At 61.8% G+C, this 22,066-nt stretch overlaps 1 protein-coding gene across 1 annotated transcript in view; it reads right to left on the bottom strand.

Annotated features, from left to right (window-relative positions):
- Nucleotides 1-786: 786 nt before the first annotated feature.
- Nucleotides 787-22,066, bottom strand: part of GUCY2D (guanylate cyclase 2D, retinal) — a 70,445-nt gene continuing 49,165 nt past the window's right edge. Inside the window, exons 9-21 of the mRNA XM_073326769.2 lie at nt 15,943-16,023; nt 14,750-14,926; nt 7,843-7,999; nt 7,582-7,731; nt 6,893-7,041; nt 6,505-6,668; nt 4,571-4,763; nt 4,071-4,245; nt 3,492-3,590; nt 3,227-3,321; nt 2,926-3,011; nt 2,441-2,561; nt 787-1,591 (exon numbers count right to left, since the gene is read on the bottom strand). Of these exons, the coding sequence (XP_073182870.1) occupies nt 2,480-2,561; nt 2,926-3,011; nt 3,227-3,321; nt 3,492-3,590; nt 4,071-4,245; nt 4,571-4,763; nt 6,505-6,668; nt 6,893-7,041; nt 7,582-7,731; nt 7,843-7,999; nt 14,750-14,926; nt 15,943-16,023 (1,608 nt within the window). The 3' untranslated portion in view covers nt 787-1,591; nt 2,441-2,479. The remainder of the gene's footprint in view (nt 1,592-2,440; nt 2,562-2,925; nt 3,012-3,226; nt 3,322-3,491; nt 3,591-4,070; nt 4,246-4,570; nt 4,764-6,504; nt 6,669-6,892; nt 7,042-7,581; nt 7,732-7,842; nt 8,000-14,749; nt 14,927-15,942; nt 16,024-22,066) is intronic.

Raw genomic sequence — 22,066 nt, 5'->3', positions numbered from 1 at the left:
AGCGGCCAGCTGTGTGTACTGCATGTGCGTGAGATTTTTTTTTTCCTTTTTTTAACCCCTGAAACGCCAGGTGGGTAAAGAAAAGTCGAGTTGGGGGTCGGCCCACATCCCCCAGGACAGCCGCTCTGCCGTGAACCCCCCCCCACATTCCTCTTGGGCACCGTTCGCGTGGTGCATGAGGAGACAATCCTGGGTGGGTCCGATGGGCATGTCCGGGGGCAAGGTCTGTGGTTTTAACCCCCCGCGGGAGAAAGAGCGCAGCCCAGACCTCGGCCGGTGACGGAAACGCAATCCGCGAGGAGACGGTAGATTTCATTGTTACCAGGTGGATCCAGCCCTGGCCCCCGACGGATTCACTCCCAGCCCACTTGAGTCAATCGCCTTCTCCCATCCTGAAGATGTGGAAAAGCCCCCTTGTCCCATTCCCTGCCCCCCTGAGCCAGCCAGTCCCTGCTCTGGGGCCGGATGGGAGCTGGCACCCCCTAGAGGGGACAAGCCCCGTGCCCCATTCCCACCCCCCAATGTCCCAGTCCCGGCCCTTGGTCCGGATGGGAGCTGGTGCCCCCTAGAGGGGAAAGGGCCTGTGTCCCATTCCCTGCCCCCTGAGCCGGGCAGTCTTGGCTCTGAGGCCGGACGGGAGCCAATGCCCTTTGTAGGGAAAGGCCCCGTGCCACATTCCCATCCACCCCATGCCCCAGTCCCCACCCTGGGCCAGATGGGAGCTGGCGCCCCCTAGAGGAGAAAAGCCCCGTGCCCCATTCCCCCCTGCCCCCATGCTCCGGTCCCTGCCCCCTGGAGTCATATGAGAGCCCAGATACTACAGTGCTGGATAGGGAAGCCTCGTGCATACAGCCAGCGTGGCCGTGGGCGGGAACTGAACCCAGGACCTCCAGCCCCACAAAACATCTGTTAGCAGAGAGGGAGCAAAACTTTGTTCCCTTTGCTGCCCCTAAAGGGAGCTAATCCCCCAGCACTCAGCCGGCAAACTACAGTAACCCCATGGGGGCGTCGCTCCATTGCCCCATCGTGTCTGTCCGGGGTTCTCTGCAGAAAGCAATTAGGGTCTGAACAAACCACCCAGCCACCCCCATCTCCTCACAGTGGTACAGTCTGAACCGCTGAAGAAAGGGGGGAGAATGGCTGGTCCCAGGGGACACTGCCCGTTACAGGAATGAATGTGAATTCTCAGGTTGGCTGAAGTCCCATAATGCACCTGGGGACCTTGATTGGAGGTGAACGGCAAATTCCAGGTTGGCCGAAGTCCCATAATGCACCTGGCTTTGTAGTAGGAGGTGCATGGAATTTCCCAGGTTGGCCAAAGTCCCATAATGCACCTGGCTCTTCGGCTGCAAAGCAAACAGCGATTCCTAGGTCAGGGCCACAGTCCCACAATGCACCTGGGGAGGCGGGACCAGCGCACACAAAGACGAGTCCATTTCTGGTGACCGGCACCAGTTGCCCGCCTGCCCCGGCCCATTCTCCTTCCGCAGGGTGTGATGGGGTCGAGGCGGGGGAGCAATCTGAGTCTGCCCTGCGGCAGAAAGGCCCACAGAGACTGGCCGGAAAGTGTCAGGTGGTCTTGGCCGCAGATCTGGATAAGGGGGGTGGAGGCAGAATTAGTCACGTCAGAGCCACTCGATCTCCCCCAGTTTCCCCCCCGCTCCCGCTTTTATTGGGGTGGCACTCTAGGCCACATCTCTATGGCTAGGGAGAGCTGGAGGACTCTAAATGCAATAGAGTTGGGCCTGTCCATGACCATAGGGTGTGGGCCAGGGCAATAGAGTGGGCAGAGTGGCTCTATGTAGGTGGCTGCTCTGGGCCCCAGCTCTATGGTTCAGGAGAGTTGGAGGACTCCAAATGGAATGGAGCATTGGGGTGACCTCAGTGGGGGCAACCCGTAGGCCACCCATGACCATAGAGCTCATGGCTAGAGCGGTCCTACCGTCCCAGGCATTCTAGCCCCGTCTCTATGGTTATGGGTCAGTCCATAGGAGTGGGGATGGAACCAGGCTCCTGGAGGGCGCTCTGTGATCAGGGCGGGGTGGGAGGTTGTTGGAGGGGAAATTCGGAGGGAGGGTGAAGGGGAACGATATGGTGGAATTATGCAAATGATCTGGTGCATATTAATCAAATATGTAAATGAGAGCCATGCTCATTTGCATAGACCTGTGGTTTCTGGACCTGGCTCTGGTTGGGGGCGGATTAGGGATTTGTTCCCAGGGAAAGAGGAGAAGCTAAGAGCTGCCGGTGGCCGCTGATGGAGTGTCTAAGGGGGAGGAGCCCAGGGTAGCCCCACCTTCCAGGAAGTGGGGCCAGGAGGGGCGTGGCAGGTGCCTCTGTCTCCCAGCATGGCTTGGCCTTGCCAAGTTGCTCCTGGGGGCTCCTTTATCCACAGGGGGGCGGTTATCGCAGCTCCCCTGTCCCCCAGCCCTGGCCTCACCTCGGCCCAGCCTGGCCTTCCGCTCGCTGGTCTCCCTCACTACTTGTTCTGCCGGGCTTTCTCCAGCTTCTTCCGCCGGTCCTCGGGGATCTCGTCCAGGCTGATGCCGTGGTTACTCGCCCTGAAGGAGGGGGGCAGAGTGAAGCCTGGTGCCCAGGCCGCTCCCCTGCTCAAACCACTAGCCCCCACTCCCCTCCCAGAGCCAGGGAGAGAACCCAGGAGTCCTGGCTCCCAGCCCCCCTGCTCTAACCACCAGGCCCCACTCCCCTCCCAGAGCCAGGGAGAGAACCCAGGAGTCCTGGCTCCCAGCCCCATCCCACTTTGCTTCTTTCCAGGCGTCCCCTCCCATCTCCCTCAAGGCCCTCTCCCCTCTCAGGGTGGCCTCAGGGCCTGGGCACAGACAGTGACCACCCACCCCCTCCCGTCCTGCCCCTCCCATCCCCCCATGGAGGTCAGAGGGGGCTCCAGGCCCATGATGCTCTTACCCCGGCTGCAGGTCGGGGGGCGTAGGGATGGGTTTGTTGAATCCGTCTCGTCCCACCAGCCAGTATGTGTCTTCTACACCTTTGCCCTATGGCAAGGCAGAGAGAGAGAGAGACTGTGAGCCCAGGGCTGGAGTGGCGGGGGGGCTGCGGGTCAGGAGTGGGGGGCACCAGCAGGGCTGGGGCGGTGGGAGTGCTGAGCTAGCAGGGGCTGCAGGTCAGGAGTGAGGGGCACCGGCAGAGCTGGCGGGGGGCAGGGCTGGGCCAGCAGGAGCTGTGGGTCGGGAGTGAGGGGCGCCGTTACCTTGAGCTCCGTCTTGCCCCGAACGTCCAATTTGAATCCCTCCTTTAGCGAGTGCAGGATGGTGACCGTGCGGATGTTCACGTGGATCCGGTAAGCTGTGGGGGGCGGGGGGCACCAAGAACATGGGGGGTGAGCATAATAAAATCGCCACCCTCTGCTCTGTCCACCCCCCCTCACCCCCCACATACAAACACCCCTGGACACCAGCCCAGGAGAGTCTCTCCCGCCGGCCCCAGCGCTGCCCCGGGGACGAGGGGGGACTCACGCAGGCCGGTGGACTCCATGCGGGAGGCGGTGTTGACGGTGTCCCCGAAGAGGCAGTACCGGGGCATGGTGAGCCCCACCACGCCAGCCACGCAGGGCCCTGTGGGGAGACAGGAGAGGAGACGGGTTACAGTGGGGACGGACAGGGTGACAGGGCGCTGGCCTGGGCGGGACCAACACAGCAATGGCCTGAGATTGCAGAGAGCCTGAACCCATTGTTCTGACAGGGGGAGGTGCCCCCTGAATCTCAGTGGGGAGTTATCTCCAAACCACACTGCTCTGGGGGGGCCCAGCCAGCCCCAAGGCAACAGGGATGTTGGGGGGAGGGAGCAGCCCTCATTCCCCACCACCACTCGGTGAAGTAAACCCCAGGGAAAATACCGGGATCCCACTGCTAACACCAAAACCTCTCCAGGGGTAGGGGTGGAAAGAGTTCCCCGGTGGAGGGCAATGAAGAACCCCATTATGGTACCACTCCAGATGGGGATCCGGTAAGCTGGGGAGGGCAGAGGAAAAGGGGCACGGCCATCATGAATGAGCGGAGGCCCACAGAGGCCATGGCATTGTGCCCGCGCCATACCGGAGTGCAGGCCAATGCGGATGCGGATCGGCACGTCGGGCATGTGGCGCATGCGGAAGGAGCCGACGGCGCTCAGGATGTCCAGCGACATGTTGGCGATTTCGCCCGCGTGCCGGTTCCCATTCCGATGGGGCAGCCCCGAGGCCACCATGTAGGCGTCTCCGATGGTCTCCACCTGCCGGGGAGGGGCGGGGGTCAGACGGGGAGCTCTGTCCTCACCCTGCGGGGTGCCCCACCCAGAGACCCCCAACTCCCCAGTCCCTGCCACCCAAATCTCTGCTCCCCCGCCCCCCAACCTCCACCTGCCCCTGGCTGGGCCCCCCAATCTTGCCCCTACAATCCTGCTCCCCTGTGCCACCAGGCACTGCCCCCCATCTCCAGGGTCCCCAATTCCCCTGTGTCAAGATCTTCCCCCGTGTCAATGCCCTGCCTCCCGCCCAGGCCAGGCCCCATCCCCCAGGCCTGGCCCCACCCCACAGGACCGGGGATGGGGGCAGCACCTTGTAGACATCGTGGGAGCCAATGATGGCATCGAAGAGGGTGTAGAGGTCGTTGAGCAGGTCGACCACCTCGATGGGCTCGCTCATGGCTGAGATGGTGGTGAAGCCCACGATGTCGCTGAAGTAGAGCGTCACCTCCTCGAAGTACTCGGGCTCCACCGGAGTCCCCATCTTCAGAGCCTGCGCCACCGACCTGCGCCACCAGGGGGCGTCAGTGGGGCTGGGACGGCCCCTCCCCGGCCCCCCACCGCCTCCCCGGAGCCTGCGCCACCGACCTGCGCCACCAGGGGGCGTCAGTGGGGCTGGGACGGCCCCTCCCCGGCCCCCCACCGCCTCCCCAGAGCCTGCGCCACCGACCTGCGCCACCAGGGGGCGTCAGTGGGGCTGGGACGGCCCCTCCCCGGCCCCCCACCGCCTCCCCGGAGCCTGCGCCACCGGGGGGCATCAGTGGGGCTGGGACGACCCCTCCCCGGCCCCCCACCGCCTCCCCAGAGCCTGCGCCACCGATCTGCACCACCAGGGGGCGTCAGTGGGGCTGGGACAACCCCTCCCCGGCCCCCCCACCGCCTCCCCAGAGCCTGCGCCACCGACCTGCGCCACCAGGGGGCGTCAGTGGGGCTGGGACGACCCCTCCCCGGCCCCCCACCGCCTCCCCAGAGCCTGCGCCACCGACCTGCGCCACCAGGGGGCGTCAGTGGGGCTGGGACGGCCCCTCCCCGGCCCCCCACCACCTCCCCGGAGCCTGCGCCACCGGGGGGCATCAGTGGGGCTGGGACGACCCCTCCCCGGCCCCCCACCGCCTCCCCAGAGCCTGCGCCACCGACCTGCGCCACCAGGGGGCGTCAGTGGGGCTGGGACGGCCCCTCCCCGGTCCCCCACCGCCTCCCTGGAGCCTCACCGACCTGCGCCACCAGGGGGCGTCAGTGGGGCTGGGGCGGCCCCTCCCCGGCCCCCCACCGCCTCCCCGGAGCCTGCGCCACCGGGGGGCATCAGTGGGGCTGGGACGACCCCTCCCCGGCCCCCCACCGCCTCCCCAGAGCCTGTGCCACCAGCCTGCGCCACCAGGGGGCATCAGTGGGGCTGGGACGGCCCCTCCCCGGCCCCCCACCACCTCCCCGGAGCCTGCGCCACCAGGGGGCATCAGTGGGGCTGGGACAGCCCCTCCCCGGCCCCCCACCACCTCCCCGGAGCCTGCGCCACCAGGGGGCATCAGTGGGGCTGGGTCGGCCCCTCCCCGGCCCCCCACCGCCTCCCCGGAGCCTGCGCCACCGGGGGGCATCAGTGGGGCTGGGACGACCCCTCCCCGCCCCTCCCCCGCCTCCCCAGAGCCTGCGCCACCGACCTGCGCCACCAGGGGGCGTCAGTGGGGCTGGGACGGCCCCTCCCCGGCCCCCCACCGCCTCCCCGGAAACTGCGCCACCGGGGGGCATCAGTGGGGCTGGGACGACCCCTCCCCGGCCCCCCCACCGCCTCCCCAGAGCCTGTGCCACCAACCTGCGCCACCGGGGGGCGTCAGTGGTGCTGGGACAGCCCCTCCCCGGCCCCCCACCGCCTCCCCGGAGCCTGCGCCACCGGGGGGCGTCAGTGGTGCTGGGACGGCCCCTCCCCGGCCCCCCACCGCCTCCCCGGAGCCTGCGCCACCGACCTGCGCCACCAGGGGGCGTCAGTGGGGCTGGGACGGACCCCGACCCCCCCGGCCTCCCCGGAGCCTCTACCCCAGGCCGCAGTCTCAGCCGGGCCGCACGTTGTTTCTCTGGGTACCGCCGGCTTGGGGATGCGGGGAGTGTCTGGTCAGGTGCAGCCCGGCCCCTGCGAGGACTTGGGGGGCTGGCTGGGGTACAGGCCCCCCCAGTGGCACGGCTGTGCCGGCCTCGTGAGTCTGCCCTGTATGGCTCCGGGCTCCCGCCCCCCCCCCCCCCCCGGCTGGGACTCACGGCGGCAGCATCTGGGTGAGCAGCTTGTCCGTCTTCTGCTTCTCGATCTCCAGCTCCTCCGTCCGCTCCCGGATCAGGTCCTCCAGGTTGCTGGAGTACTGCTCCAGCATGCGCAGCATGGAGTCGATGATGTTGGTCTTCCGGCCCTTGTTGATGCTCTTGAACTGCGGCGGGGGGCGGAGGGGGGGGAGGCGTGAGAGAGACGGCTCCCGCCTGGCTCCGGCGCCCCCCCCCCCCCATGGCTCCGGCGTCTCTGCTCCCTGCCTCGGCATCCCCGCTCCCTATTGACTCTGGCTCCAACATCCCGGCCCCTCCTGGGCACTGGCTCCAACATCCCCACCGGCTCCGGCGCCCCCCTGTGCCCCATCCCCCATGGGCCCCCCGCTACCTGGTCGAAGATCTGGTCGACGGTGGGCCGCCGCTCGGGCTGCTCGCTCCAGCATTGCTTCATCAGCTGGATGCACTCCAGCGGGGCCTGGTCCACCGAGACCGAGGGCCGGCAGAGCGGGGGGGGCTTCTCCACCTTCCGGATGATCTCTGCCCACGAGAGGAGACCCACGGTCACCGCGGGCGCCTGCCGCCCCGCTCTGCCCCCACCTACTGCCCCGCCGGAGCTGGGGGGCAGCCCGGGGCTAGGCTAGCGGGGGGCTGTGGGGCGGGAGTGAGGGGCACCGGCGGGGCAGGAGTGAGGGGCACCGGCGGGGCGGGGAGGGGCAGGGCTGGGCTAGCAGGGGGCTACGGGCCAGGAGCGAGGGGCACCGGCAGGGCTGGGGGGGGCAGGGGGCTGCGGGTCGGGAGTGAGGGGCACCGGCGGGGCGGGGAGGGGCAGGGCTGGGCTAGCAGGGGGCTACGGGCCAGGAGTGAGGGGCACCGGCAGGGCTGGGGGGGGCAGGGGGCTGCGGGTCGGGAGTGAGGGGCACCGGCGGGGCTGGGGGGGGCAGGGGGCTACGGGCCAGGAGTGAGGGGCACCGGCAGGGCTGGGGGGGGCAGGGGGCTGCGGGTCGGGAGTGAGGGCCCCTGGCAGGGTGGGGAGGCGGGAGCCGGAGGAGATGGGGGCACAGGCCCTCCCCCCCGTACCGTCGGCCGGCATGTCCAGCATGCAGTAGGGGGCGCTGCGGCAGATCACCTCCTGCATGATGATGGAGATGCTGTAGACGTCCCCGCGGAAGGTGCCCTTGCGCTCCAGCGACGGGTCCCGCAGCAGCTCCGGCGCCGTCCAGAACCGATCTGGGGCCAACAACAAGCAGGGCCGGCTCAGTCGCCTGTAGCCCCCTCCCCGCCCCCAGACACCGCGACCCCTCCAGCCGCCCCCCCCCGGACACTCCCCCGGGGCGTCACCTTCGGGCCTGGGCGGGTCGTGCGGGACCTTCTGGGCCTCCAGCAGCTCGTTGTAGCCGTGGTCCGTCACCTTCAGCACGAAGCGCCCATCCACCACGCAGTTCCGTGACTTCAGCCGCCCGTGGACCACCTCCCGGTGATGGAGATACTTCATCCCCTGCAGGGGGGGCAGGGCGGGGGGAGAGAGACAGGGGGGTGAGATCAACCTCCCCCATCCCCGGCTGGTCCCCAGGGCCGCCAGCAGCACTGGGATCTACTCTGACTGTGCGACAGCCCCAATTGGCCGTGTGGGGGATCCAGTGGATCCCTCCAACTCAGCCGGGGAGTTTGCTCCTTGGTTTATTTGCATCAATAGGTCCCAGGGGATCTCTGGTCCTGAAGCCCGGTCGAGCGAGTGGATCCCTCTGGCTGACCCAGGATTGAGTGGATCTTATGTTCTTTGAGGATGGCCGGGCTCCGGTGCCTAATCGATCCAGTGGATCCATCAGCTTGATCGATTAATTGATACGGTGAGTTTGCTCTCTGATCGATGCATTGAATCAGTAGGTCCAACTGCCTCCTGATTGGTTCAATAAATCCATCTGCCCCAGCCAGTTGATCTATCCACTGGATCTTCTGACCAGATTTTTTGGCCAGTGTATCCCAGTGGGTCCCTGACCAGCACCAGACGGATCCAGTAGATCCTTGTCGTCACTAGACCTACTGACTAGCTTCCCTGGGGTGTCTAATTAATAGATCCCAAATGGATTCCCAACCCTGCTGTCTGAATGATCCAGTGGATCGCTCTAAGCATGCTAGTTTGATCTATCCAGTTGGCGTCTTGCCTGGTGTGTTGTGCCAGTGGATCAAAGATTGACCCCGTTTTGATCCAGTGGATTCCTCCACTGCAGACAGTTCAACTATTCATGGGGATCCCTGTCCAGTTAGTGTGTTGTACCTGTTACAGAGTGTGGGGGAGCCCGAGCCCTGCACCCCCCTCTTCCTGGGATTAGCCGTGACTCTCAGCCAGCCAGTAAAGCGGAAGGTTTATTGGACAATAGGAACACAGTCTAAAACTGAGCTTGTGGGTACAACCAGGACCCCTCAGTCAGGTCCTTCTGGGGGGCAGGGAGCTCAGACCCCAGCCCTGGGGTTCCCTGCGTTCCACCACCCAGCCCCAAACTGAAACCAACCCCCCCCTCCCCCAGTCTCACTCCTCCTCCCCCCGGCTCCTCCTCCAGTTTCCCGTCCAGTTTCCCGGGCCAAGGTGTCACCTGGGTCCAACCCCCTCCCGGCTCAGGTGACAGGCTCAGGTCTCCTCACTCCAGTGGAGTCACCCCCGGCTCTGCCATCCCCCGTGCAGACAATCCCAGCAGATGTAGATGGCATTCCCCGGTCAATCCGCCCCCCTCCCTGCTCCTTCAATTTCTCTCCCCCCTTCGAGACTGAGCTGAGCGGGGTCACTCTGACCAGTGACCTGGGGAAGTTCGGGGCCCCCTCTCCGGGACAGCGCATCCGCTATCAGGTTGGCCCTTCCCTTCACATGGACCACGTCCATGTCGTAATCCTGCAGGGGCAGGCTCCATCTCAGGAGTTTGGCGTTGGCTCCTTTCATCTGGTGCAGCCAGGTCAGGGGAGAGTGGTCGGTGTAGACGGTGAAGTGTCGCCCGAAGAGATAGGGCTCTAGTTTCTTGAGGGCCCACACCACGGCCAGGCACTCCTTCTCGATGGCCGCGTAGTTCTGCTCCCGGGGTAGCAACTTCTTGCTCAGGTACACGATGGGGTGTCTCTCCCCCTTTTCATCCTCCTGCATTAACACCACCCCCAGTCCCGTGTCTGCGGCATCGGTGAACACCATAAAGGGCTCGTCAAAGTCTGGGTTTGCCAGAACTGGGCCACTGACCAGAGCCTCCTTCAGCGCCCGGAAAGCCTCCTGGCACTGCTCGGTCCAGACCACCTTCTCTGGCTTCCCCTTCTTGCATAGCTCAGTGATGGGGGTGGCTATGGTGCTAAAGTGGGGCACAAATCTTCGGTAGTATCCTGCCATCCCAATAAAGGCTTGGACCTGCTTTTTGGTGTGAGGAGCGGGCCAGTCTCTGATCACCTCCACCTTGGCTGGTTCCGGCTTTAGGCGGCCGCTCCCCACCCGATGGCCCAGGTAAGATACTTCCGCCATCCCCACCTTGCACTTCTCCGCTTTTACAGTCAGCCCAGCCCCCTGGAGTCGGTCCAGCACTTGTCTAACCTGGGACACGTGGTCCTCCCAGGTCTGGCTAAAGGCACAGATGTCATCAATATACGCCACGGCAAAACTCTCCATCCCCCTCAGGAGCTGGTCCACCAGGCGCTGGAAGGTGGCCGGCGCTCCCTTGAGGCCGAAAGGCAGGGTCAGGAACTCATAGAGCCCCAGAGGGGTGATAAAGGCTGATTTCAGCCAGGCATCTGCATCCAGCGGCACTTGCCAGTAGCCCTTTGTAAGGTCCATGGTGGTGAGGTACCGAGCTCCTCCCAGCTTGTCTAGGAGCTCGTCAGGCCTGGGCATGGGGTAGGCATCAGATACGGTGATGGCATTGAGCTTCCGATAGTCCACACAGAACCGGACCGACCCGTCCTTTTTGGGGACCAGCACCACCGGTGAGGCCCAAGGGCTGGCAGATGGCTGGATCACCCCCAAAGCCAGCATGTCCCTGACCTCTCTTTCCAGGTCCTGAGCAGTTTTCCCTGTGACTCGGAAGGGGGAGCATCTTATCGGCGGGTGCGACCCTGTCTGCACCCGGTGGACAGTCAGATTAATGCATCCAGGCTGGTTGGAAAACAGCTGTCGGGACGGATGCAGCACCCCCCTGACCTCAGCTTGCTGGACAGGGGTGGGCTGATTCGAGAGGGGAATTGTTTCCAGGGAGGAACCAGCTCTGGTCCCAGGGAATAGATCTACTAAAGGGTCATCTCCCTGCTCCTCCCACTGTCCACACACGGCCAACACCACCTTCCCCCTGGCATAATATGGCTTCATCATATTCACATGGTACACCCGGCGGTGGTGCGCCCGGTTCGACAGCTCCACCACATAGTTTACCTCATTGAGCTGCTTGACGACCTTGAAAGGGCCCTCCTAGGTGGCCTGTAGTTTGTTCTTTCTCACAGGGATGAGAACCATCACCGGATCCCCGGTGGCGTAGGCACGGGCCCGCGCCGTGCGGTCATACCAGACCTTCTGCTTCCTCTGGGCTCTGGCCAGATTCTCCCTGGCCAGGCCCATGAACTCAGCCAGTCTCTCTCGGAAGATCAGGACATACTCTTCCCGCTCCTGCTGCAGTTCCCACTCCCTGAGCTCCAACTCTCGCACTTTTAGCTCCTTCTCCCATTGCGGCCACCTCAGATCCAGCGATGGGGAGCTCTGCCGGGAGGATCACGGTGCCCTCAGTATTCGCTGGGCTCCTCCCGGCCCTTCCCCTAGGCATAGGTAGAAGGGGTCTCGGGAAGCCCTAAGCAGCCGCCTGTCACTCCCCGCTGGGACAGACACCGGTGTTCGCACTGCATCTGCCAGGCTGCTTCCCTCCGAGACAGATCTCCCTCCTCCAGCTGGGCAATCAGCTGTTCTTTGGTGGGCCTCCCAATGCGCAGCCCCCGCTGCCTGCACAGCTCCACCAGGTCGCTCTGAAGGCGTTTAGCGTACATCTCCCTGCTGGCCGCTCGCAGCCTGTGTGCTTGCCGCTCCCCACGGTTTCCAGGGAGAACCCCTAGGGTGCCAGCCTTTCTCGAGGTCACCACCTCTTTGCCAGGGTCGAGCTGCAGGCTCCTCCGGTCCCAGCACTTGCTGCAATCCCCCGGGGGACACTGTTACTGCAAAAGTCCTTCTCGCTGGTCACACACTCCCGGGGTAACCGTGCCCCCCGAAACCGCTCCTCTCTGAGCCTTCAGCACGCCGGGTCCTCGTCAATCCCCCTTCATCTTACTGCAGGAAGCGCCATCATAGAATCATAGAATATCAGGGTTGGAAGGGACCCCAGAAGGTCATCTAGTCCAACCCCCTGCTCGAAGCAGGACCAATTCCCAGTTAAATCATCCCAGCCAGGGCTTTGTCAAGCCTGACCTTAAAAACCTCTAAGGAAGGAGATTCTACCACCTCCCTAGGGAACGCATTCCAGTGTTTCACCATCCTCCTAGTGAAAAAGTTTTTCCTAATATCCAACCTAAACCTCCCCCACTGCAACTTGAGACCATTACTCCTCGTTCTGTCATCTGCTACCATTGAGAACAGTCTAGAGCCATCCTCTTTGGAACCCCCTTTCAGGTAGTTGAAAGCAGCTATCAAATCCCCCCTCATTCTTCTCTTCTGCAGGCTAAACAATCCCAGCTCCCTCAGCCTCTCCTCATAACTCATGTGTTCCAGTCCCCTAATCATTTTTGTTGCCCTTCGCTGGACTCTCTCCAATTTATCCACATCCTTCTTGAAGTGTGGGGCCCAAAACTGGACACAGTAGTCCAGATGAGGCCTCACCAATGTCGAATAGAGGGGAACGATCACGTCCCTCGATCTGCTCGCTATGCCCCTACTTATACATCCCAAAATGCCATTGGCCTTCCTGGCAACAAGGGCACACTGCTGACTCATATCCAGCTTCTCGTCCACTGTCACCCCTAGGTCCTTTTCTGCAGACCTGCTGCCGAGCCATTCGGCCCCTAGTCTGTAGCTGTGCATTGGGTTCTTCCGTCCTAAGTGCAGGACCCTGCACTTATCCTTATTGAACCTCATCAGATTTCTTTTGGCCCAATCCTCCAATTTGTCTAGGTCCTTCTGTATCCTATCCCTCCCCTCCAGCGTATCTACCACTCCTCCCAGTTTAGTATCATCCGCAAATTTGCTGAGAGTGCAATCCACACCATCCTCCAGATCATTTATGAAGATATTGAACAAAACCGGCCCCAGGACCGACCCTTGGGGCACTCCACTTGATACCGGCTGCCAACTAGACATGGAGCCATTGATCACTACCCGTTGAGCCCGACAATCTAGCCAGCTTTCTACCCACCTTATAGTGCATTCATCCAGCCCATACTTCTTTAACTTGCTGACAAGAATACTGTGGGAGACCGTGTCAAAAGCTTTGCTAAAGTGAAGGAACAACACGTCCACTGCTTTCCCTTCATCCACAGAACCAGTAATCTCATCATAAAAGGCGATTAGATTAGTCAGGCATGACCTTCCCTTGGTGAATCCATGCTGGCTGTTCCTGATCACTTTCCTCTCATGCATCCATGGGGTGCAGTACATCCCACCGCTGCCACCAGTTCTCATGGAGCGTGGGGGCGTCCGGGATTGGGCGATCCCAATGGATTCCCAACCCTGCTGTCTGAATGATCCAGTGGATCACTCTAACCATGCTAGTTGATCTATCCAGTTGGCATCTTGCCTGGTGTGTTGTGCCAGTGGATCACAGATTGACCCCGTTTTGATCCAGTGGATTCCTCCACTGCAGACAGTTCAACTATTCATGGGGATCCCTGTCCAGTTAGTGTGTTGTACCTGTTACAGAGTGTGGGGGAGTCCGAGCCCTGCACCCCCCTCTTCCTGGGATTAGCCGTGACTCTCAGCCAGCCAGTAAAGCGGAAGGTTTATTGGACAATAGGAACACAGTCTAAAGCTCAGCTTGTGGGTATAGCCAGGACCCCTCAGTCGAGTCCTTCTGGGGGTCAGGGAACTTAGACCCCAGGCCTGGGGTTCCCTGCGTTCGACCAGCCCAAAACTGAAATAAAAAAACCCCTCTCCCCCAGTCTCACTCCTCCTCCCCCTGGCTCCTCCTCCAGCCTTTGTCCAGTTTCTGGGGCCAAGGTGTCACCTGGGTCCAACCCCCTCCCGGCTCAGGTGACAGGCTCAGGTCTCCTCACTCCAGTGGAGTCACCCCCGGCTCTCCCATCCCCCGTGCAGACAGTCCCAGCAGATGTAGACGGCATTCCCCAGTCAGTCCACCCCGCTCCCTGCTCCCTCACAGTACCAGTGGATCCCCAGCCAGCAGATCGATCCACTGGATCCCTTCTATCCTCTCACTGAGTAGACCACTCTGGCCAGTGGTTGGTTAGCCCAGTGGATCCCCCGTCCTACCAAGGAGCACAATCTAGGAGTGGATCCTATCCAGCCTCCCAGCCCCTGGAGTAGATCCCCTTCCCCTGCTGTGAGTGGATTCCCCTTCCAGCAGATCTCCTCCACCTAGTGCTTTGGGCATCAGGATCCCTTCCTGAAGCCGGGGCTGCAGGTGAATGGATCCCCCTGCCAGGATCCTGCAGCATCCCAGTGGATCCCCTCTGCTTAGCGCTCTGTGTGAGAAGGATCCCTTCCTGAAGTGACAGCAGGCTCACTCCTCAAATGGATCTTCCAGCAACCTTCCAGGCAGCATCACCTGGAAATCGATCCCCTCCAAACAGAGCTGGATCCCCGCCCTGCCAGCAGACCTTCCCTGTGTGAACAGATCCACTTAGCTGATTTCTGACAGTGGATCCCTGAGCTCCCAGCAGATACTTGCTGTCATGGGATCCCCATTGGCTAGCCATCCAGCAAGTGGATCCCCCCCCATGCCCAACGAACAGTAGATCCTGGCTGGCAATTCAGACAGCTGGATTCCCCTGCCCACCCCCATCAGATCTGCCATGTATCCGTGGATCCCGGATGGCTTTGCAATCCCTGCGAGTGGATATCCTGGGCCTCTCCGCAGATCGGTCATCTGAACGGGATCCCCTCTGTGTGGTGATTTCAAAGTGGATCCCTTCCCCCCTGCACACGCACACTGCTCCTAGCTGATGCCCCATGTCCTTAAATTCACTCACCAGTGGATCCCCAGGGATCCTCCCCCACCCGGTGCGATTCCCGCCCCAGCCCCAGACCCCAAGGCAGGATCCCTGCCCTGTCCTGCCCCCGTCTTCCCGGCTGCACCTTGATGAGGTCGATGAGCAGGGAGGACTTGAACATCCAGTCGAGCTTCATGTCCTGGTTGCGGATGAGGTCCTCCAGGCTGCCGCGGGAGCAGTGCTCCGAGACGATGGCGAACACCCCACAGTCGTAGAAGAACCCCAGGAACAGGTTCACGTTCTCGTGCCGGAGGTCCCGGAGCTGGAGGCGGGGGAAACGGGGGAATCCCAGTGGCCAGGGAGGGGAATGCACAGGGTGTATCCAGCCCCCCCGGAGCAGCGGTGACACCCAGTGGCCAGGGAGGGGAATGCACAGGGTGTATCCAGCCCCCCGGAGCAGCGGTGACACCCAGTGGCCAGGGAGGGGAATGCACAGGGTGTATCCAGCCCCCCCGGAGCAGCGGTGACACCCAGTGGCCAGGGAGGGGAATGCACAGGGTTTATCCAGCCCCCCGGAGCAGCGGTGACACCCAGTGGCCAGGGAGGGGAATGCACAGGGTGTATGCAGCCCCCCCGGAGCAGCGGTGACACCCAGTGGCCAGGGAGGGGAATGCACAGGGTGTATGCAGCCCCCCAGAGCAGCGGTGACACCCAGTGGCCAGGGAGGGAAATGCACAGGGTGTATGCAGCCCCCCAGAGCAGCGGTGACACCCAGTGGCCAGGGAGGGGAATGCACAGGGTGTATCCAGCCCCCCCGGAGCAGCGGTGACACCCAGTGGCCAGGGAGGGGAATGCACAGGGTTTATCCAGCCCCCCGGAGCAGCGGTGACACCCAGTGGCCAGGGAGGGGAATGCACAGGGTGTATGCAGCCCCCCAGAGCAGCGGTGACACCCAGTGGCCAGGGAGGGGAATGCACAGGGTGTATCCAGCCCCCCCGGAGCAGCGGTGACACCCAGTGGCCAGGGAGGGGAATGCACAGGGTGTATCCAGCCCCCCCAGAGCAGCGGTGACACCCAGTGGCCAGGGAGGGGAATGCACAGGGTGTATCCAGCCCCCCAGAGCAGCGGTGACACCCAGTGGCCAGGGAGGGGAATGCACAGGGTGTATCCAGCCCCCCCCCGGAGCAGCGGTGACACCCAGTGGCCAGGCAGGGGAATGCATAGGGTGTATCCAGCCCCCCCAGAGCAGCGGTGACACCCAGTGGCCAGGGAGGGGAATGCTCCCCGTGTCTCAGCATGGCCATTACACTGAGACCCCCCACTGCTGTTCACACTCACCTTGCAGAAGCTGGTTTTGGTGGCTGGCTTGATCTCCGTGTGCTTTTCCCCTGGGAACTTCTTGAGCCAAACCCAGTCACCCTAGGGGAGGAGACAGAAGGGCAGCCCGGTAACCCCAGAGCTGGGAGAGCGGCGGATTCCCACAGCCAGTCACACCAGGGCAGGAATCAGAACCAGCCAGGTTTGCAACAAACCAAGCCAGAGACACCCTGCCCCACCTCATGCGGCCAACCTGGCCCCAGCACGCCCTCCGGAGGTATCCAGAGGTATCCAGTGGGAAGAGCAGCAGAAGCTGGTCTTCCCAACAGTGAGGAGAGGGCAGCAGAGATGCTGCAAACATGAGGAGGGATGGGGGCTGTGTGACGGAGCAGGGAGCGGGGCGGACTGACCGGGGAATGTCGTCTACATCTTCTGGGACTGTCTGCACGGGGGATGGGAGAGCAGGGGGTGACTCCACTGGAGTGAGGAGACCTGAGCATGTCACCTGAGCCAGGAGGGGGTTGGATCCAGGTGACACCTTGGCCCCGGAAACTGGACAAAGGCTGGAGGAGGAGCCAGGGGGAGGAGGTGTGAGACTGGGGGAGGGTGGTTTTTTGGTTTCAGTTTGGGGCTGGGTAGTCGAATGCAGGGAACCCCAAGGCTGGGGTCTAAGCTCCCTGCCCCCCAGAAGGACTTGACTGAGGGGTCCTGGTTGTACCCACTAGCTCTGTTTTAGACTGTGTTCCTGTTGTCCAATAAACCTTCTGCTTTACTGGCTGGCTGAGAGTCAAGGTGAATCCCAGGAAGAGGGGGGTGCAGAGCCCGGACTTCCCCACACTCCGTGACAACTGGTGGCAGCGGTGGGATGTACTGCACCCTGTGGATGGCACTTCCTGCAGTAAGTGACTGGGGAGCAGTAAGATGAAGGGGGATTGATGAGGACCAGGCGTGCTGAAGGCTCAGAGAGGAGCAGTTTCAGGGGCGGCGGTTACCCCTGGGAGTGTGTGACCAGCGAGAAGGACTTTTGCAGTAACAGAGTCCCACTGGGGATTGCAGCGAGCAGTCCCAGGGGCGGAGGACTCTGCATCTCGACCCTGGCAAAGAGGTGGTGACCTCGAGAAAGGCTGGCACCCTAGGGGTTCTCCCTGGAAACCGTGGGGAGCGGCGAGCGCACAGGCCTGCGAGTGGCCAGCAAGGAGATGTACAGCAAACACCTTAAGAGCGACCTGGTGGAGCTGTGCAGGCAGAGGGGGCTGCACATTGGGAGGCCCACCAAAAAACAGCTGATTGCCCAGCTGGAGGAGGGAGATCGCTGAACTGATCCCTGTCTCGGAGGGAAGCAGCCTGGCAGATGCAGTGCTGGCACCGGTGTCTGTCCCAGTGGGGAGTGAACAGGAGGCTGCTGAGGGCTTCCCAAGACCCCCTTCTACCTATGCCTAGGGGAAGGGCCGGGAGGAGCCCAGCAAATACTGAGGGCACTGTGATCCTCCCGGCAGAGCTCCCCATTCCTGAAGCTGAGGTGGCTGCATTGGGAGAAGGAGCTAAAACTGAGAGAGTTGAAGCTCAGACAGTGGGAACTGCAGGAGGAGTGGGAAGAGCAGGAAAAGCAGCGACAGCATGAGCTGGAGGAGAAGGAGAAACAAAGACAGCAGGAAGAGAAGCAGAGGCAGCATGAGCTGGAGTTGGCCAAGCTGAGGAGCAGCGAGTCCCCGGCTGTGGTGAGTGATGGGGGACCCTGGACGGCACAGAGCTTTGATAAGTGCATCCTGGCCCAGCATAAGGAGGGGGAGGACATGGATGACTTCCTGGATGCCTCTGAGATGGCCTGCAAGCTGCACCAGGTTGATCCTGTGGACAGGCTCCCGTTTCTCACCCCCTTACTGGACCCTAAGGCCATGGCATTGTACGCCGACTGGAAGGGGTGGAGAAAGGGGACTACAAACTATTCAAAAAGGCCCTGCTCCGCGAATTTGGGTGGACTCCTGAGATGTATCGGGAAGGGTTCCAGAGTCAGCGTAAAAACCCGAGGCCTCATATCTGCAACTAGCTGCCCACATGGAGGGATATGCCACCAAGTGGGCAGAAGGGGCCCAGATGAAGGAGGACCTGGTTAAACTGATCATACTAGAGCAACTGTATGAGCAGTGCCCATCTGACCTGAGGCTATGGTTGGTGGACAAAAAGCCAGAGAACCTGCGACATGCAGGGTGGCTGGCCGATAAGTTTGTGAAAAGCCGGACAGGGGCTGGCAGGGAGGAGCCCCAAAGGAACAGGCCCTGCACGATGCAGAGAAAGAGTCACCATGGGACCTCCCAGCGTGGAAATATGGAGAACCTCTTCCCAAGGGGAACATCCAGCATCAGGGCCAACCAACTGGCTCGAGGGGACCAACGGGACATGGGCTGCTATTACTGTGGCCAGAGAGGCCACCTACGGACCCAATGCCCAAAGCTCAATGACAGACTGAGCAGACCAAACTCACCCAGGGTTAACTGGGTAGGGACCCAGCTGGATGAGGGGCAGGCTTCCCAGGCAAGGGGGGCTGGCAGCTTATCAACTGCTCAGGAGGGGGAGGGCCCCAGGCCAACTCCTCTGGGGGGTTGGATGCCCCAGACTCAAGGGTCTCCATTTACAGGGTGGGTAGGGGCTGTCCCTGTGGAGCGAATGCCTTGTTCCCCTGGAGGTGGATGGGAGGAAGGCCCAGGGATCCAACTTCATGTCGGCCCTGCTCTGGTGCTTATGGGAGAAATGTGGTGTCTGGCACAACTGGGCCTCAGCTTATCACCCCCAGTCCAGTGGGCTGGGGGAGAGGTTCAATGGGACACTAAAGATGATGCTGAAAACCGTTATGAACCAGCACCCGCAGGACTGGGACAAGTACTTACCTCACCTGCTGTTCGTGTACAGGGAGGTACCCCAGGAGTCTACCGGATTTTTGCCTTTTGAACTGTTATATGGCAGGAGGGTAAGGGGGCCCCTAGACCTGATGAGAGATGAATGGGAGGGGAAGGCCACTCCCGATGGAGAGTCAGTGGTGGAGTATGTCCTGATCTTCCGAGAGAGACTGGCTGAGTTCATGGGCCTGGCCAGGGAGAATCTGGCCAGAGCCCAGAGGAAGCAGAAGGTCTGGTATGACCGCACGGCGCGGGCCCGTGCCTACGCCACCGGGGATCAGGTGATAGTCCTCATCCCCGTGAGAAAGAACAAACTACAGGCCGCCTGGGAAAGTCCCTTCAAAGGCTGTCAAGCAGCTAAATAAGGTAAACTATGTGGTGGAGCTGTCAAACCGGGCGCACCACCACCGGGTGTACCATGTGAATATGATGAAGCCATATTATGCCAGGGGGAAGGTGGTGTTGGCCGTGTGTGGACATTGGGAGGAGCAAGGAGATGACCCTTTAGTAGGTCTATGCCCTGGGACCAGAGCTGGTTCCCCCCTGGAAACAATTCCCCTCTCTGATCGGCTAACCCCTGCCCAGCAAGCTGAGGTCAGGGGAGTGCTGCATCCATCCCGACAGCTATTTTCCAACCAGCCTGGACGCAGTAATCTGACTGTCCACCGGGTGCAGACAGGGTCGCACCCGCCGATAAGATGCTCCCCATTCTGAGTCACAGGGAAAACTGCTCAGGACCTGGAAAGAGAGGTCAGGGACATGCTGGCTTTGGGGGTGATCCAGCCATCTGCCAGCCCTTGGGCCTCACCGGTGGTGCAGGTCCCCAAAAAGGACGGGTCGGTCCGGTTCTGTGTGGACTATTGGAAGCTCAATGCCATCACTGTATCTGATGCCTACCCCATGCCCAGGCCTGACGAGCTCCTAGACAAGCTGGGAGGAGCTCGGTACCTCACCACCATGGATCTTACAAAGGGCTACTGGAAGTGCCGCTGGATGCAGAAGCCTGGCTGAAATCAGCCTTTATCACCCCTCTGGGGCTCTATGAGTCCCTGACCCTGCCTTTCGGCCTCAAGGGAGCACCGGCCACCTTCCAGCGCCTGGTGGATCAGCTACTGAGGGGGATGGAGAGTTTTGCCGTGGTGTATATTGATGACAGCTGTGTCTGTAGCCAGACCTGGGAGGACCACGTGTCCCAGGTTAGACAAGTGCTGGACCGACTCCTGGGGGCTGGGCTGACTGTAAAAGCAGAGAAGTGCAAGGTGGGGATGGCTGAAGTATCTTACCTGGGCCATCAGATGGGGAGCGGCCAATCAGCCAAGGTGGAGGTGATCAGAGACTGACCCGCTCCCCACACCAAAAAGCAGGTCCAAGCCTTTATTGGGATGGCAGGATACTACCGAAGATTTGTGCCCCACTTTAGCACCATAGCCACCCCCATCACTGAGCTATGCAAGAAGGGGAAGCCAGACAAGGTGGTCTGGACCGAGCAGTGCCAGGAGGCTTTCCGGGCGCTGAAGGAGGCTCTGGTCAGTGGCCTAGTTCTGGCAAACCCAGACTTTGACAAGCCCTTTGTGGTGTTCACCGATGCCTCAGACACGGGACTGGGGGTGGTGTTAATGCAGGAGGATGAAAAGGGGAAGAGACACCCCATCGTGTACCTGAGCAAGAAGCTGCTACCCCAGGAGCAACACTACGCGGCCATCGAGAAGGAGTGCCTGGCCATGGTGTGGGCCCTCAAGAAACTAGAGCCCTATCTCTTCGGGCGACACTTCACCATCTACACCGACCACTCTCCCCTGACCTGGCTGCACCAGATGAAAGGAGCCAACGCCAAACTCCTGAGGTGGAGCCTGCTCCTGCAGGATTAGGACATGGACGTGGTCCACGTGAAGGGAAGTGCCAACCTGATAGCAGATGCGCTGTCCCGGAGAGGGGGCCCCGAACTTCCCCAGGTCACTGGTCAGAGTGACCCCGCTCAGTTCAGTCTCAAAGGGGGGAGAGATGTGAGGGAGCAGGGAGCGGGGCGGACTGACTGGGGAATGCCATCTACATCTGCTGGGACTGTCTGCACGGGGGATGGGAGAGCCGGGGGTGACTCCACTGGAGTGAGGAGACCTGAGCCTGTCACCTGAGCCGGGAGGGGGTTGGACCCAGGTGACACCTTGGCCCCGGAAACTGGACAAAGGCTGGAGGAGGAGCCGGGGGGAGGAGGAGTGAGACTGGCAGAGGGGGATTTTTTGGTTTCAGGTTTGGGCTGGGTGGTCGAATGCAGGGAACCCCAAGGCTGGGGTCTAAGCTCCCTGCCCCCGAGAAGGACTTTACCGAGGGGTCCTGGTTCTACCCACAAGCTCTGTTTTAGACTGTGTTCCTATTGTCCAATAAACCTTCCATTTTACTGGCTGGTTGAGAGTCACGGTGAATCCCAGGAAGAGGGGGGTGCAGGGCCCAGACTCCCCCACACTCTGTGATAGGCTGCCCCCTGCATTTTCAGCACCAGGTGCTTCGGTTCTTTATCCCTCACTGCACCAGGCTCTGGGGCCAGTCCCTGATGTCCAGCCCTCCCCCCTGCTCTGACCACTAGACCCCCCACTCCCATCCCAGAGCCAGAGAGAGAACCCAGGAGTCCTGGCTCCCAGCCCTTCCCCTTTTAACCACCAGGCACAGGGCTGCTCAGTGTTTAGTGCTAGAGCTTTAAAAAATGCAACCCTCCTTTTCCACCCCCCCAGCTCCACCCCCCCATGCCCTGAACAGAGTTGGCATCTGGCCTGGGGGTGTGTGGGGGTGGGTCTGGGGATGGCAGAGGGGGGTTGAGTTGTTAGTTGCCCCTCCCAGCTGGCTAAGACCCACCATCAAAATTGTTGCATCCTGCAGCTTTGGCCTCATGCCTTCGTCCTCAGCTGGGGAAAGCCAGTCCCACGATCACCCACCCCAGCCAGAAAGAGAACAAACCCGGCGTGAGCAGGCAGCCGCTCAGCCAGCTATGGCACCGTCCCACCAGTCGCTATGGGGACTATGATTCGGGGGGGGAGGAGCAAGGTTTGCGCCAGGCTAAGGTTTCCTTCTCAAAACCCCATTTCACAGGTCTTTGTCAATCTCTCCCCAGTAGAGGCAGTAGGAAAATTTTCAGCAAAACAGTTTCCCATTGGCAGATGCTGTTTGGGCCACCCCCAATTTTTTGAACAAAATTGATGCCAAAAATTTTGGCAAGGAGCAAGCGGGGAGAGGGCAATTTCAAAAGGGTAAAAAACATC

The sequence above is a fragment of the Lepidochelys kempii genome, chromosome 28 (assembly GCF_965140285.1).
Source record: "Lepidochelys kempii isolate rLepKem1 chromosome 28, rLepKem1.hap1, whole genome shotgun sequence".
NCBI classification, from domain to species: domain Eukaryota; kingdom Metazoa; phylum Chordata; order Testudines; family Cheloniidae; genus Lepidochelys; species Lepidochelys kempii.
Note: the sequence above shows the minus strand (reverse complement) of the source record. Positions and strands in the feature narration are given on the sequence as shown.